Genomic DNA, 16,805 nt, shown 5'->3' with positions numbered 1-16,805 from the left:
AGGAGAAGTTCTGGAAGGATGGTCAGTAAGAACAAACACCTTACAAAAAGCAGCAAAAAGGGAGCCAAGAAGAAAGTGGTTGTTCCATGTTCTAAGAAAGACTAGTATGATGTGAAAACACCAACTATGTTCAATATAAGAAATATTAGAAAAACACAAGTCACAGGAACTCAAGGAACCAAAATTGCACCTGATGGTCTCAAGGGTCATGTTTTTGAAATGAGCCTAACTAATCTGGGAATGATGAAGTTGCAATTAGAAATTCAAGCTAATTACTGAGGGTGTTCAGGGCAAAAATTGTCTGCTTAATCTTCATAGCATTGATCCTAACCGATGACAAAATGTGTTTCATATTCAAAAAATGGTAGCCCATGACTGAGGCTCACACTGCCATCAAGACTACTGACTGTTATTTGCTTCATCTATTCTGTGCTGGTTTTACTAAAAAACAGCAATCAGGTTCAGGAGACCTCTTAGGCTCAGCATCAACAGTCTGCAAAATCTGGAAGTTGAAGGAAATCTTAACCCAAGAGGTCCAGATAAATTACTTGAAAGAAATGGTCAACAAATTGGCTCCAGATAGCGCTGGAATGGCAGAGAAAAGCTTGCCAATCTATTTATCCACTCCATGATGTCTTTTGAAGAAAAGTGAAAAAGCTGACGAAGCCCAAGTTTGAACTGGGAAAATTCATGGAGCTTCATGGTGAAGGTAGTAATTTTGGAAAAGCTCCTGTAAGCAAGACAAGTACTAAAATTGAACAAGCTGCTGGAAATGAACCCCCACTCCAAGTTATCTATTTCAAATTCAGACATTTAATGATAACAAATAAAAGCCTATGTGTAATGTTTAAAAAAAACTGAATCTAAAACCCATTCAAATATTAATTACTCACGTTCTTTTTCAAATAACTCTCTAACACCAGGCAAATCTTTTGCTGCTCCAAAGTATTTGTAACCTCGATTTCCTGGGACTTCTTTTCCTTCATGATCCAGCATTTTAGGGCCAACTTTCTTATTGGGAAGGAAAAAAAGAATATGAATCTAATCCTTAAACCCACTATTTCCATGTCTGTAAATATATTTTAAGATAATCTTTAATATGGAAAATATTTATGCACATAGAAAAATATTTATGTACCTCTTAAAAATCAACCTGAATACCTAAAAGTAAGAGGATGATTTAGGTAAATTATAGCAAATTCATGGTCGGAATATATACTATACCTTATCAATGATGGTTCTTTTATTCTTTTTTTTTTAACAATAATGGTTCTTATATTGACTTTGAAAATGCTTATGATATGATGTTAAGTGACGAAAGCTTACAAAAAATTGCAAACCAACTAAATGACAAGTAGAAGACAAATGAAATATCCAGAAGATGCAGTTCAATCCATTTAAAATGATGTCGACAACTATATGCATTAAGTGACTTTGGACTAGGTCCTATACTAGAGGGGGAAATGCTATATAGGACATTATTGGGACAATCGATGAATCAGCCACATAGATTAGATAAAATTATTACATCAGAGTTAAATATCAAACTTGGTAACTCTACCATGGTTATGTAAGAGAACACTCTTCTTAGGAAGTACACACATAAGTATTAAGGGATAAAGGAGAACCATTTAGTTAAGATTGAAATGGTTCAGAAAAATAAATCTCAAGGTACACACAGAAAATGATAAAGCTGGCCCTGGCCAGTTAGCTCAATTGGTTAGAGCATCATCCCTATCTACCAAGGTTATAGGTTCGATCTCTGGTCAGGACATATACAAGAAGCAACCAATGAATGCATAAATTAAGTGGAACACAAATCTATGTTTCTCTCTCTCTCTCTAAAATCAATAAATAAAAGAAAGAAAATAACAAAGCTATACCAGAAAAATGTTAAAAAACTGGTAAATCTAAGGGGTATATAAGAATTTGCTGTATATTTTTGCAACTTTTTGTTAGCTCAAAAATGCTTTTTAAAACAATTATACAAATGATTATTTATGTAAAACTCTGCTCCCGATACACTATTATACAAACAAAGCACATAGTTAAATATGAATCAATTTCTATAAATATAAGCATAATATACACAGGAAATTCTAGAAAATGGTAATACTTATTTCTGCATGGAAGAAAAATATGCAATATATCCTATATGCATACATTTTTTAAATTTTACAACTTTTATATACTTCTTTATATTTTTTGTATAAAAGTATATACATTATTTATATCATCAAAATTACCATTTATAAAAGAAACAAAACCTAGAACCAACATTGTACATATAGAGAATATGATCTCAATTATGGCATTCACAGAAAAACAATGGAAGGAAATATTAAAGTATTGCACAGGTAATGGGACTGTAACCAAATGTTGTTCTGCTTCTTTATACTTTTATGAACTTGATGATAATGTATTACTTTTTTTTTTTTATTGTGGTACAATACACATATCACAAAATTTACCAACAACCGTTCTTCTTTTTTTCAATATATTCCATTCATTACACTATTACAGTTGTCCCATTTTTTCTCCCCTTAATTCCCCTCCACCGTGCACTCCCACTCCCACCAGCATTCTCCCCCTTAGTTTATGTCCATGAGTCATACATGTAAGTAAGTTCTTTGGTTTCTCCATGTCCTATACTATTCTTAAGCTCTCCCTGTCTATTTTGTGCCTACCATTTACACTTCTTATTCCCTGCACCTTTTCCCCCAATACTCTCCCCTCCCCCTTTCCACCTATAAACCACCATGCTATCTCCATTTCTGTGATTCCATTCCTGTTCTAGTTGTTTGTTTAGTTTTTGAACGTTCAATTGTTGACAGTTGTCAGTTTGATGTCATTTTATTGTTCATAGTTTTGATCATCTTCTTTTTCTAAGATAAGTCCCTCTAACATTTCATATAATAAGGGCTTGGTGAAGATGAACTTCTTTAACTTGACCTTATCTGGGTAAAGCACTTTATCTGCCCTTCCACTCTAAATGACAGCTTTGGTGGATAGAGTAATCTTGGATGTAGGTCCTTGCCTTTCAGGACTTGGAAAACTTCTTTCCAGCCCCTTCTTGCCTGTAAGATTTCTTTTGAGAAATCAGCTGATAGTCTTATGGGAACTCCTTTGTAGGTAACTCTCTCCATTTCTCTTGCTGCTTTTAAGATTCTCTCCTTCTCTTTAATCTTGGGTATTGTAATTATGATATGCCTTGGTGTGTTCCTCCTTGGGTCCAACTTCTTTGGGATGCTCTGAGCTTCCTGGACTTCCTAGAAGTCTATTTCCTTTGCTAGATTGGAGAAGTTCTCCTTCATTATCTCTTTAAATAAGTTTTCCATTTCTTGCTTATCCTCTTCTTCCGGTACCGCTATGATTCGGATGTTAGAAAGTTTAAAGTTGTCCAGGAGGTTCCTAAGCCTCTACTCATTTTTTTTTGGATGCTTGTTTCTTTATTCTGTTGTTTATATCTTCCTTCTGCTCCAAATTGTTGATTTGAGTCCCAGTTTTCTTCCCTTCACCATTGGTTCCCTGTATATTTTTCTTTATTTCACTTTGCATAGCCTTCACTTTTTCCTCCATTTTGCAACAATTTCTGTGAGCATCCTGATTACCAGGGTTTTGAACTTGGCATCTGATAGGTTTGCTATCTCTTCACTTATCTCTGTTTTTGGAGCTTTGATCTGTTCTTTCATTTGTGGCATATTTCTTTTTCTCAGCCCACCTGCTCAGCAGTAAGGGGCAGAGCCTTAAGTATTCACCAAGGCAGGGCAACCCACATCCTTGTGTTGTGGTGCTGTGTGTGGGGGACAGGTCAGAGAGGGAACAATGTCACTTGCTCAGCTCTGGGCAGGCTTTTAGTCACTTCTCCCAGTACCCGCAAACAAATTGGGCCCTACTGGTGCTGACTCCCAGCTAGGTGATGTTGTGGACATTCTGGGCCCCTGTGGGTCTCTCCAATGAACTCTCTTGTAAGGCTGGAAGTTTCTTCTGCCACTGCAACTCCACAAGTTTTTACAGCCAGAGGTTTTGAGGCTTTATTTCCCCACTCTGGAACCCTGGATTATTTGGCCCACCTTGCTCCCCATTTTTTCTTTCTAGTTTATCCGCATAGAAATGTGGGGCTACCCAGTGTACCACCATGTATTGCCCACCTGCCTGGTCCTCCAGCTGCCACCTAGCCACGTATCCTCTCTGCCTCAGCTGCCCATCTCTGCCCCTCCTACCAGTCTGAACAAATGTTTCTTCTTTAACTCCTTGGTTGTCAAACTTCCATACAGTTTGATTTTCTGGCACTTCTGCTTTTTTTTTTAATTGATTTGTTGTTGTCCTTTTGGTTGTACAAGGAGGGAAAGGGTGTCTACCTACACATTCATCTCGGCCAGAAGTCTTAACCATTCTTATATGTACATAAAAATGCTAATAAATATATTCATAATGTCATGTAACCATCACCACCATCCACCATCATAAGTCTTTTCATCTTATAAAACTGAAACTCTAAATGTACCACCTTTAAAAAAATGTATTTATTTATTTTTAGAGAGAAGGGAAAGGAGGAAGAAAGAAAGGGAGAAAACATCGATGTGCGAGAGAAACATTAATCAGCCACCTCTTCAGTGTCCCTAACTGGGGATCTGGCCCTCTATCCAGGCACATGCCCTGACCAGGAATTGAACCAGCGACCTTTTGGCTTGTGGGATGATACCCAACCCACTCAGACACACCAGTCGGAGCATAAATTTATTATTTTTATACATAATAAATGAAAACAAAATTCTTAGGCATTAAAAAATTCTGAAAGGAAATATATAAAAACAATGTTGCTTTTGGGAGGTGAATTTAAGAATTATATTTTAATTTTGTAATGCTTCCGACATTTTCTATGAGGACTGATAAATTTCTGCATTACTTTAATGAAGGCTGACAGGAAACAAAATACATCATCACAAACCTGGTAAAGAGGTTAAATGAAAGTTCCTACTGCATTGCCTAAAACACAACAGATGTTCAAGAAATGTGAATGCCTTTCTTTATGTTATGGGAAGAAGAAATGCTTCATTTACATTGCAGGTATTAAAGTGCAAATTATGACTGTGTTAGACCTTCACAAATGTGAAAAGACCATGATGTAGAAAAACTGTCATGTATTTCTTACATGACATATTACATATAGTCCACTAATTAGACACTACTGGTTCAAATGATCTGAGGCAGATCTTTTCACAAGCTCTGGGAACAGTATTTTTCAAAGTTGAAACCAATAGCAAGATAGGAAATCAATTAAGTGGATCACAATCATCAATTTTTTAAAAAATCAAAATAGAACAGAAAACAACAAAGTGCATCAACACATACTAAGTATTTCTTCAGCACATTTTTGTGTTCACTGGGTTGTGATATAAATGTGTGTGTGCGTACACATGTATGCGCATATTTATAATGACTCACGGTCGTAAAACCTTGAAAGCCACTGTTCAAGAGTACTACATTTTTAAGAGTCCAAAGAAAGGAAAGAATGAAGTGTTCCACAGCCCCCTCAGGTAAAAATCCAATAATGGTTGCCCTAATTCCCAAGGAGCAAGACCCAGAGAGATTAAGTGGCTTACTTAGAAACATCTGACTAGTAAATGCATGTGCCTTATCTGCTCTGAGACCTGTACTATAGAGCCTTTAAGCATTATTTGACCTATGCTTTTCATGGTTTCCTGTCTACCTGCAACAGGTACTTTTTCAAGCCTTCTTTCATTACTTGAGTGACTGCCCTCTGATAAGCATGGGCTGGGAGCTGCATGCTCCTAGGTAAGACTCACCCAGCCTGCCCAAAAGCTTACAAGCTTACCCCTAACAGCCACTGGGGGTAAGTGAGCTGCTTACTTACTACATAATCAGGACCACCCAGCTCCTTTATCCGGACCTCCCAGTGTCCTTTCTCTCTTAGCAGTTTGTTAATTTCATCATTCAGGTCACGAATTCGGAATTCACCTAAGCCAGCTAGAAAACAAAAATATTTATATCATTTCTTCAAAATACCATTCAATGTCATACCCATAAAAATGAATGTCAACATCTACAAAGACATACAAGATAAAAAAATACTCATTTTAAATTTATTTTAAATACCATCAATACCCAAATAAATGAAAGAGCAAGGATTATGAACAGAGTTGCCACCAGCATAAGGGGGAAAAAAATCCTTGAAGAAAACTTCATCCTTATTAGCAACCAAAGAAATATAAACTGAAGTAATCCTGCATTTCTATTTACATGACTATTAAAATAGCAAAACCTTACTGGTGGGGAAACTTAGTATTCAATCTAGCAAACATGCAGTGAGGCTGGTAGCATTCTGTATTGACTTAGTATTTTCAAGAAAACAATGTGTTGTTAAATGGTCTGAGAGTTAAGCCTAAGGGACTGATTTAAAAGGATGTGCACAAAGGAGTTTGCTGAGCATGTTGTCTGTAGTGGCCAAGAGCAGGAAGTAGCTAGAGTACCTTACCACAGAAAAGGAGGGAATATGGTTAATGAACCACTGAAATAAAATGTCTTATGGCTGTTCCAAGGGAGAGTCCCTCTCTTTCTCCATTGAATTGCTTTGTACCTTTGTCAAAAGTAAATTAATCATAAATGTGTGGCTCTACTTATGGACTTGTTACTCTGTTCCATTGGTCTATGTGTCTATTGTTCACCAATACCACATTACTTTGAATACTGTAGTTCACATTAAACCTAGAAACTAGGTGGTATAAATACTCCAATTTTGTGCTTTTTCAAAACTGTTTTGATTATTCTAGTTCTCCTACCTATAGATTTAAATTTGGAAACTATTTGTCAACATATAAAACAAAATACTGTTGGGATTTTGATTGTGATAGTATTTGAAAAAAGATTGGTATATTTCCTATATTGAGTCTTCCCCTCCACAAATACTTTATATCTCTCCATTTATTTGGGTCTTCTTTGATTTCTTTCATCACTGTTTCATAGTTTTTAGCATATTAATCACACACAGATTTTATCAGACATATCTAAGTCTTTCTTTTTTTTAAAGATTTTATTTATTTATTGTTAGAGAGGGGAAGAGAGGGAGAAAGAGAGGAAGAGAAACACCAATGTGGGGTTGCCTCTCAAGTGCCCCCTACCAGGAACCCGGACAGCAACCCAGGCATGTATCCTGACTGGGAATCAAACTGATGGCCCTTTAGTTCACAGGCCGGTGTGCAATCCACTGAGCCACACCAGCCAGGGCTATATCTAAGTCTTTCTTGTGTTTTGATGCATTTGTAAATAGCACTATAAAAATGTTATAGTTCCAAATATTCACATAGTATACAAAAAATTTGTTTATTGACCTTCTATCGAATGACATTGCTAAATGCCTATATCCATTTTAGAAATCTTTCTGTAGATTCCTTGGGATTTTCTACATAGAAAACATGTCATCTGAGAATAGAGAACTTTATTACTTCCTTTCCAATCTGTGAGCCTTATATTTATATTACCTTTTCTTTCTTTACTGCAGTGGCTAGGAATTCCACTATGATATTGAATAGAAGTGATGAGAATGACTATCTCTACTTACTTTCCCATCTTAGGAAAAAAGTGTTGAAATTTCCACTAATAAGTATGATGATGAAATAGATTTTTTTCATAAAAGTGCTTGATTAAGGTAAAAAGTTCCCTTTTATTCCTAGTTAGTTAATAGTTTTTATCATGAAGGAATGTTAAACTCTGTCAAATATTTTTCCTGCATCTACTCAGGAATCCCCAGAAAAGGAAACCCTAGGACAAAAGAAAGGAGGAATCCCCACAAAGAATGCTAAATGAACTTGATGTAACCAAACTATCAGACATTTTGAGCTCAAAATAATGGTTATAAGAACACTTATGAAGCACAGTGAGAACTACAAAAAACTCCAGGGAAGCTACAAGGAACTTACAGCAAACTATATCAGCATGAAAAAAGACATAGAAACTATCAACAAGAACAAGGAGGAAATGAAGAATACAATTTCTGATTTGAAAAATACAGTAGAAAGAATCAAAATCAGGCCAGATGAAGCAGAGGACAGAATCAGCAAGCTGGATGACGAGGTAGAAAAAAAATTCCCAGAAAGAGCAGGAAAAGAAAAATAGACTCACCCTGGCTGGCATAGCTCAGTGGATTGAGCTCAAGCTGCGAACCAAAACATTGCAGGTTCGATTACCAGTTAGGGCACATGCCTGGGTTGCAGGCAACAGCCCCCAGCAACCACACATTGATGTTTCTCTCTCTCTCTCTTTTTCTATCCCTTCCCTCTCTAAAAATAAATAAATAAAATCTAAAAAATTTATTATTAAAAATATATATATTAAAAAAAAGAAAAAGAAAAATAGACTCAAAAAGAATGAAGAGGGTTTAAGGGAGCTACAGGACAACATGAAACATAATAATATCCATATCATAAAGAAACCAGAAGGAGAAGAAGAGGAGCAAGGGATAGAAAACCTGTTTGAAAAAGTTAGGACATAAAATTTCCCTAACTTGATGAGAAAAAAGTCACACAAGTCTGGAAAGCACAGAGGATCCCAATCAAGATGAACCCAAAGAGGCCCACTCCAGACACATCATAATTAAAATGGCAAATTTAAAGACAAAGAGATAATTTTAAAGGCAGCAAAGGAGAAACAGATAGTAACATACAAGGGAGCTCCAATAAGGGTATCACTGATTTCTCAACAGAAACACTACAAAACAGAAGGGAATGGCAAGAAATATTCGAAGTACTGAAAAGCAAAGGCTTGCAACCAAGATTATGCTACAAAGCAAAACTGTCCACTAACACAGAAGGTAAGGGAATTCTGGCCAAGATGGAGACGTAGATAAAGACCCTTCGCTTCCCTGCACAACCAAAAGGAGGATAACAACCAATGTAAAATCAATAAACAACCAAAAATGCCAGAAAATCAAACTGCATGGAACTCCGACAACCAAGGAATTAAGAAAAAATCAATGAGAATAACAAGATCGGTAAGGCAGAACGCCCAGGCCAACTCAGAAAAACTGAGGGAAGGTGGCTGGGCGGTGGGACTGACTGCCAAGCTCGGCAGAGCTGCAAGGGAGGGGCTAATTTAAGGGGAAAACTGAGACTCATAGCTGACTGTGGGCTATGGCTGGGGTTGCCACAGTGGCAGATGCTTCTAGTCTGACACAGGAGTCTGTTGGAAAGTGAACAAGAGATGAGCAGGTGAGCTGCACTGTTCCTTCTCTGACCCCTCCCCCACAGGCAACACAGCAAAGAGGGTTGCCCTGCCCTGGTGAATACCAAAGGCCCCATCCCTTACAACTTAGCAGGTGTGCCAAGACAAAGAAATATGGCCAAAATGAAAGAACACAGCAAAACCTCAGAACTAACAGATGAGGAGATTTCCAACCTATCTCATGGAGAATTTAAAGCGCTGGTAATCAAAATGCTCACAGAACTGATTGAGCTTGGTCAAAAAATGAAAGAACAAGTGAAAGATACCTAAAATGAAATAAAGCAAAATATACAGGGAAGCAACAGTGACACGAAGGAAACCAGGATTCAAAGCAACAATTCAGAACAAAAGGAAGAAATAAACATCCAACTGGATCAGAATGAACAAATAAAAATAAAAAAAAAATTAAGAGAGGCTAAGGATTCTCTGGAACAACCTGAACAGTTCCAATATCCAAATTATAGGGGTGCCAGAAGGAGAAGAACAACAGCAAGAAATTGAAAACTTATTTGAACAAATAATGAAGGAAAACTTCCCCAATCTGGCAAAGGAAATAGACTCATAGGAAGTCCAGGAAGCCCAGAGAATCTCAAAGGAGGTAGGCCCAAAGAAGAACACACCAAGGCACATCATCATTAAAAAGTTACCCAAGATTAAAGACAAACAGAAAATCCTAAGAGCAGCAAGAGAAAAGAAGACAGTTACCTACAAAGGAGTTTCCATAAGGCTATCAGCTGATGTCTCAAAAGAAACCTTACAGGCAAGAAGGGGCTGGAAAGAAGTTTTCCAAGTCATGAAAGGCAAGGACCTACATCCAGGATTGCTCTATCCACCAAAGCTTTCATTTAGAATGAAAGGGCAGAGAAAGTATTTCCCAGATAAGGTCAAGTTAAAGGAGTTCATCATCACCAAGCCCTTATTATATGAAATGTTAAAGGGACTTACTCAAGAAAAAGATAAAAAATATGAACAATAAAATGACAAGACACTCACAACTATTAACAAATGAACCTTAAAAAAAAGAAAAACAATGAAAACAAAAACTAAGCTAACAACCAGAACAGGAACAGAATCAGAGAAATGGACATCACACAGAGGGAGGTCAGTGAGGACAGGGAAGGGAGAGATGGGGGGGAAAGGTACAGGGAAGAAGCAGCATAATGTAGGCATAAAATAGACAGGGAGAGATAAAAAATGGTATAGGAAACAGAGGACTCAAAGAACTTATATGTACAACCCATGGACATGAACTAAGGGGTGGGGGGAATGCTGGAGGGTTGGGGGGTCAGGGTGGAGAGGGGATCAAGGGGGAAAAATGGGAAAACTGTAATAGCATAATCAATAAAAAATATTTTTTAAAAAAATGGAAGGTGAAATAAGCAGTTTCCCAGACAAAGGTAGACTGAAGGAATACACCTCCACCAAATCAGCAGTGTAAGACATGCTAAAGGGGCTGCTTTAAGAAGAAGAAGAAAAAATAGTGAGAGAGAGGAACACAGATACAAAGGGGTAAAACGGCAATGAATAAGTACCTATCAATAATAACTTTAAATGTACACAGATTAAATCCTCCAACAAAAGACACAGGGTAGCTGAATGGATAAGAAAATGTGACCCACATATATGCTGCTTACAAGAGAACCACCTCAAAAAAAAGACCTACACAGACTGAAAGCAAAGGGCTGGAAAATATATTCCAAGCAAATGGACAAGAGAAAAAAGTCGGTTTAACAATGCTTACATCAGACAAGACAGACTTTAAAACAAACGCCATAAAAAAAGACACAGAAGGACATTTCTTAATGCTCAAGGGAAGAATCCATTAAGAAGACATAAACACTGTAAACATTTATGCACCCGACATAGGAGCACCCAAATACATGAGGAAAATCTTGAAAGGCTTCAAGAAAGATAGATAGCAGCACATTTATAGAACGGGATTTTAACACCCCAGTGTCAACAATGGATACATCTTCCCAACAAAATATCAATAAGGATATTGTGGAACTGAACACCACCCTAGATCAAAGGACTTAACTGATATATATATATAGAACCTTTCATGCCAAAGAAGCAAAATACACATTCTTTTCAAATGCACATGGAACATTTTCACACATACACCACTTGATAGGACACAAAACAAGCCTCAACAAATTCAAGAAAACTGAAATTATATCAAGCATTTTCTTGGCGCACAAGGGCTTGAAACTAGAAACCAGCCTCAAGGAAAAAACTCAGGAACATTCAAATTCATGGAGACTGAACCACATGCTATTAAACAATGAATGGGTTAATAATGACATTAAGGAGGAAATCAGCCCTGGCTGGCATACTCAGTGAACTGTGCATGGGCTGCAAACCAAAGTGTCATTGGATCAATTTCCAGTCAGGGCACATGCCTGGGTTGCAGGCCAGGTCCCCAGTCGGGGGCATGTGAGAGGCAATCACACATTGACATTTTTCTCACTCTCGTTCTCCCTCCTTTCCCCTCTCTAAAAATAAATAAATAAAATCATTTTTAAAAATGAAAGAGTTTCTGGAAACAAATGAAAATGAACACACAACAGTCTAACACCTATGGGATTAGACTGGATTGCAAAGGCAATCTTGAAAGGGAAGTTCATGGCAATACAAGCCTACCTAAAAAAGACAGAAACATCTCAAATATACAACCTAACCCTACGCTACAAAAACTGTGGAGTAGCAACAACAAACAATGCCCAGAGCCCTGTAGGAGGAAGAAAATAATCAAGATCAGGGCAGAATTAAATGACAAAGGTCTAAAAAAACAATTCAAAGGTTGGATAAATCCAGGAGCTGGTTCTTTGAAAAGATAAACAAAATCAACAAGCCTTTAACCAGGCTCATCAAGGAAAATGGAAGAGAACCCAAATAAATAAAATAGACTGAAAGAGGAGAGATTACAACTGATTACCACAGAAATATAAAGGATTGTAAGAAACTACTATGAACAAATATAAGCCAAGAAATTTAAATACCTGGGTGAAATGGACAAATTTCTAGAAACTCATAATATTCCAAAACTGAATAAAGAAGAAGCACAAAGCCTGCACAGATTGGTAACATCTGATGAAACTGAATCAGTAATTAAAATACTCCTGGCACACAGCAGCCCTGGACTGGACAGTTTCACAGGAAAATTTTACAAAACATTTAAGGGACAGCTAGACCCTATCCTTCTCAGACTATTCCAAAAAATCCAAGAAGGGGGAAGACTCAAACTCTTTTCTGAGACCAGCATCATTCTGATCCCAAAACCAGATAAAGACACAACAAAGAAACAAAATTACAGGCCAATATCACTGATGAATGCAGGCGCTAAAATCCTCAACAAAATATTGGCAAACCGCATTCAGCAATACATTAAAAACATCATACTCCATGATCAAGTGGATCTCATCACAGGGATGCAAGGATGGTACAACATTTGCAAATCAATAAATGTAATACATCACATAAACAAAAGGAAAGACAAAAATCACATGATCCTATCAATGGATGCAGAAACAGCATTTGATAAGGTCACAGCACCCATTTACGATAAAAACACTCAGCAGAGTGAGAGTAGAGAGAGCATACCTCAACATAATAAAGGCCATATACAAGAAACCTACAGCCAACATCATACTCAACGGGCAAAAAAAGCTTTGCCCACTAAGCTTGTAAAAGCTTTCCCACTAAGATTAAGGAACAAGACAAGGGTGTCCACTTTCACCTCTTCTATTCAACGTAGTACTGGAAGTTCTACCCACAGCAATCAGACAAGAAAAAGAAATAAAAGGCATCCAAATTGGAAACAGAGAAGTAAAACTGTCATTGTTTGCAGATGATATGATAGTGTACACAGAAGACCCCACAGACTCCCTCAAAAAACTTCTTGACCTACCAAGTGAATCTGGCAAAACAGCAAGATACAAAGTCAATATTCTGAAATCGAACACATTTTTGTATATCAACAACGAAATATCAAAAACAGAAATCCGAGGGAAAATTCCCATTGACTATAGCCACAAAAAAGATAAAACTACCTAGGAAAAAGCACTTGTATTGAGAAAACTACACAACACTGAAGAAATTAAAGACGACACAAATAAATGGAAGCATATACCCTGTTCATGGATTAGAAGAATTAACATTATGAAAATGTACATACTACCCAAAGCAACTTATAGATTCAACACAATTCCTATTAAATATCAATGACATATTTTACAGACATAGAATAAACATTTCAAAAATTTATATGGAACCATATATTACCCCGAATAGTATCAGCAATTCTGAGTAGAAGAGCAAAGTAGGAGAGATTACAATACCTGATATCAAGCTATATTATAAAGCCACTGTAATCCAAACAGTCTGGTACTAGCGTAAGAACAGACACATAGACCAATGGAACAGAATAGAGAGTCCAGAAATAAACCCATGTCTCTATGGCCAATTAGTATTCAAAAAAGGGGACAGGACCATAACATGGAGTAAAACTAGCCTCTTCACCAGATGGTGTTAGGAGATCTGAACAGCTACATGTAAAAAAAAATTAAACTTGACCACCAACTTACACCATACACAAAAATAAACTCAAGATGGATAAAAGACTTAAATATAAGTCAGGACACCATACAAGTCCTAGAGGAGAACATAGGCAGGAAAATTTCAGATATTCCATGCAATATTTTCACCACAGATGTCCCCCAGAGCAAAGGACATAAAGGAAAGAATAAACCATTGGGGCTACAAGAAAATAGAAAGCTTCTACACAGCTAAAGAAAACATCAGCAAAATGAAAAGGGAATCAACTGTATGAGAAAATATATTTGCCAATGACACTTCAGACAAGGGTTTGATCTCCAAAATATATAAAGACCTCACACAACTCCACACCAGGAAGACAAACAATCCAATTAAAAAATGAGCAAAGTACCTGAACTTTTCCAAGGAGGACATACAGAGTACCTAGAGACATATGAAAGAATGCTCAGCATCACTACCCATCAGAGAGATGCAAATTAAAACCTAATGAGATACCACCTCACAGTGGTCAGAATGGTCATTATAAACAAATCTATAAACAAGTGCTGGAAAAGTTATCGAGTAAAGGGAACCCTACTACAATGTTTATGGGAATGCAGACTAGTACAGCCACCTTGGAAAACAGTATGGAATTTCCTCAAAAAACTGAAAATGGAACTGCCTTTTGATCCAGGGATGCCACTTCTAAGATTATACCTTAAGAATCCTGAAACACCAATTCAGAAGAACCTACCGACCCCAATGTTCATAGCAGCATTACTAAATAGCCAAGTGCTGGGAAGAGCCTATGTGCCCATCAGTATATGAATCAATCAAAAAACTGGGGTATGTTACAGAATGGAATACTATGCAGCAGAAAGAAAGGAATTCCTACCTTTGCAACAGCATGGACGAAACTAGAGAGTATTATGCTAAGTGAAGCAAGCCAGGCAGTGAAAAACAAACACCATATGATGTCATCTGTTACAGGAACCTAATGAACAAAACAAACGAATGGGAAAAATAGAATCAGAGGCATGGAAACAAGGAACAGATTGACAGTAATCAGAGGGGCAGGGGGAGGCAGAAGAGCGGGGAAGGGAGGGGAAGGGTCTAGTCAAGGAACCTGTATGAATGACCCATGGACAACGGGGTGGGGATTGATTGTGGGAGTGGGGTGTGGGCAGGGGAGAGAAACAGGGGAAAACTGTGACAACTTTAATAGAGTAGAAAAGAAAAAGTTTTTTAAGATTAATTGAATTATTTGGATAGGTGAAATGCAGAAGAAAAAGAGGGTAAGCTACATTGACGTGTGACAGAAATGTTATTTGGTTGCCTCTGGCACACCCCCAAACAGGCACCTGGCTTGCAACCCAGGCATCTGCCCTGAAGCAGGAATCAAATCAGCAACCTTTCAGTTTACAGGATGACACCCAACCCACTGAGTCACACCAGTCATGGCCCAATTTTATTTGTGATACTTGTAATTTGTGTGTTTTTTCCTCAGTCATTTTGAGTAAAAGTTTATCAATTTTTATTGACTGTCTTAGGAATCAGCCTTGATTTACTTTCTCTATTTCCTCTGTTTTCCATTTCATTGATTTCTGCTCTCATCTTATTAGTTCCTTCTTTATGCTTACTTTAGGTTTAATTTGCTCTTCTTGTCTAGTTGTATGGGGTAGAAACAATTCACTGATTTTTTAACTTTCTTATTTTCTATTATTTTAAAGCAATACATTTTCATCTAAGCATTGCTTTAGTTGCATGCCATAATTGTTTTTTTCCTAAATTTTGATGTTAAGTTTTCATTATCACTAAATTAAAAATATTTTCTGAAATTCTGGCCAATATGGCAGAGTAGGTGAATGCTGTATTCACCTCCTCCCACAATCACATCAAAATTACAACTAAATTATTTAATAACCATCATGAGAACACCTGTACACCTGCTGAACACAAGTCCTATAACTAAAGATATAAGAAAGCGATGTCAAGACTGGTAGGATGGGGATACACATGGACTGGCAGGCCCCACACCCATGGTGTGGCAATTAGGAATCCAGAGGGAGCTCTAGCTGGGTACGAAAGTTGGTTACGGCATTGTCCAAATACACCAAGATTGCAGGTATAATCTCTGGTTAGGGTACATACAAGAATCAACCAATAAATGCATAAATAAGCAGAAAAGCAAAATGATGTTTCTCTCTCTCTCTCTCAAATCAGTAAACATTAAAAAAAAAAGAATCAGGAGAAATATCTCAGCTATAGAGATTCCCCCATGAGGAACATGGGATCCCAGCCCTACACTAGGTTCCCCTGGCCAGGGATCCACTGCTGGGAATAAAAATCCCCGTAACATCTGGCTGTGAAAAACTTGTGAAGATTATATCCAAGTGAGATGAAAGGCTGCTGGAGACCTGGGCGCTGCACGTCTTAGGCCCAAGCACAGATTCATTTGCTCACCAACTCATTTGCTCTGGGCTTCAGCACAGAGGTAGCAATTCAAAAAGCACAAGGGACATACGGGGGAAAAAACTAAACTGACTAGCTTTGGGGGAGTGCAGGAACAGGGATCGGGACATCTCTCTCCAGGGATGAAAGGGCTGGCAGGTGCCACTGTTCCTTTGTTGAACCCTATCTCCAAACAGAAAAGCAGATGCAGGAAGGCACAAAATCTGAGTTCTTCATTAACCTGGCTAATAGAATTCACCTCACCCTGGTGATTCCGACACCCAACCACAGCCAACTAACACTGTATTTGTAGATGACAGAATACCACTATATAGAGAGAACCCTAAAGATTCCACCACAAACTATTAAAAGTAATAAATGAATTCAGTAAAGAAGCAGAATAATTAATATTCAGAAATTGGTTGCATTGTTACAGTAGTAACAAACTATCAGAAAGAAAGTTGAGAAAATAACTATATTTACAACTGCATCAAAAAATAATAAAATACCTAGGAATAAATTTGAGCAAGAGTATAAAAGACCTGTAACTATAAGACAATGAAGAAAGAAACTAAAGA

The 16,805-nt window shown here is 37.4% G+C and overlaps 1 protein-coding gene across 1 annotated transcript in view; it reads right to left on the bottom strand.

Moving 5' to 3' along the window:
- ISY1 (ISY1 splicing factor homolog) overlaps nucleotides 1-16,805 on the bottom strand; it is a 40,354-nt gene that overhangs the window by 7,789 nt on the left and 15,760 nt on the right. Inside the window, exons 6-7 of the mRNA XM_028523675.2 lie at nucleotides 5,879-5,991; nucleotides 894-1,011 (exon numbers count right to left, since the gene is read on the bottom strand). Of these exons, the coding sequence (XP_028379476.1) occupies nucleotides 894-1,011; nucleotides 5,879-5,991 (231 nt within the window). The remainder of the gene's footprint in view (nucleotides 1-893; nucleotides 1,012-5,878; nucleotides 5,992-16,805) is intronic.

This window comes from Phyllostomus discolor, chromosome 9 (genome assembly GCF_004126475.2).
Source record: "Phyllostomus discolor isolate MPI-MPIP mPhyDis1 chromosome 9, mPhyDis1.pri.v3, whole genome shotgun sequence".
NCBI lineage: Eukaryota > Metazoa > Chordata > Mammalia > Chiroptera > Phyllostomidae > Phyllostomus > Phyllostomus discolor.
The sequence above is the reverse complement of the archived record's forward strand: the minus strand, read 5'-3'. Positions and strand labels throughout refer to the sequence as shown.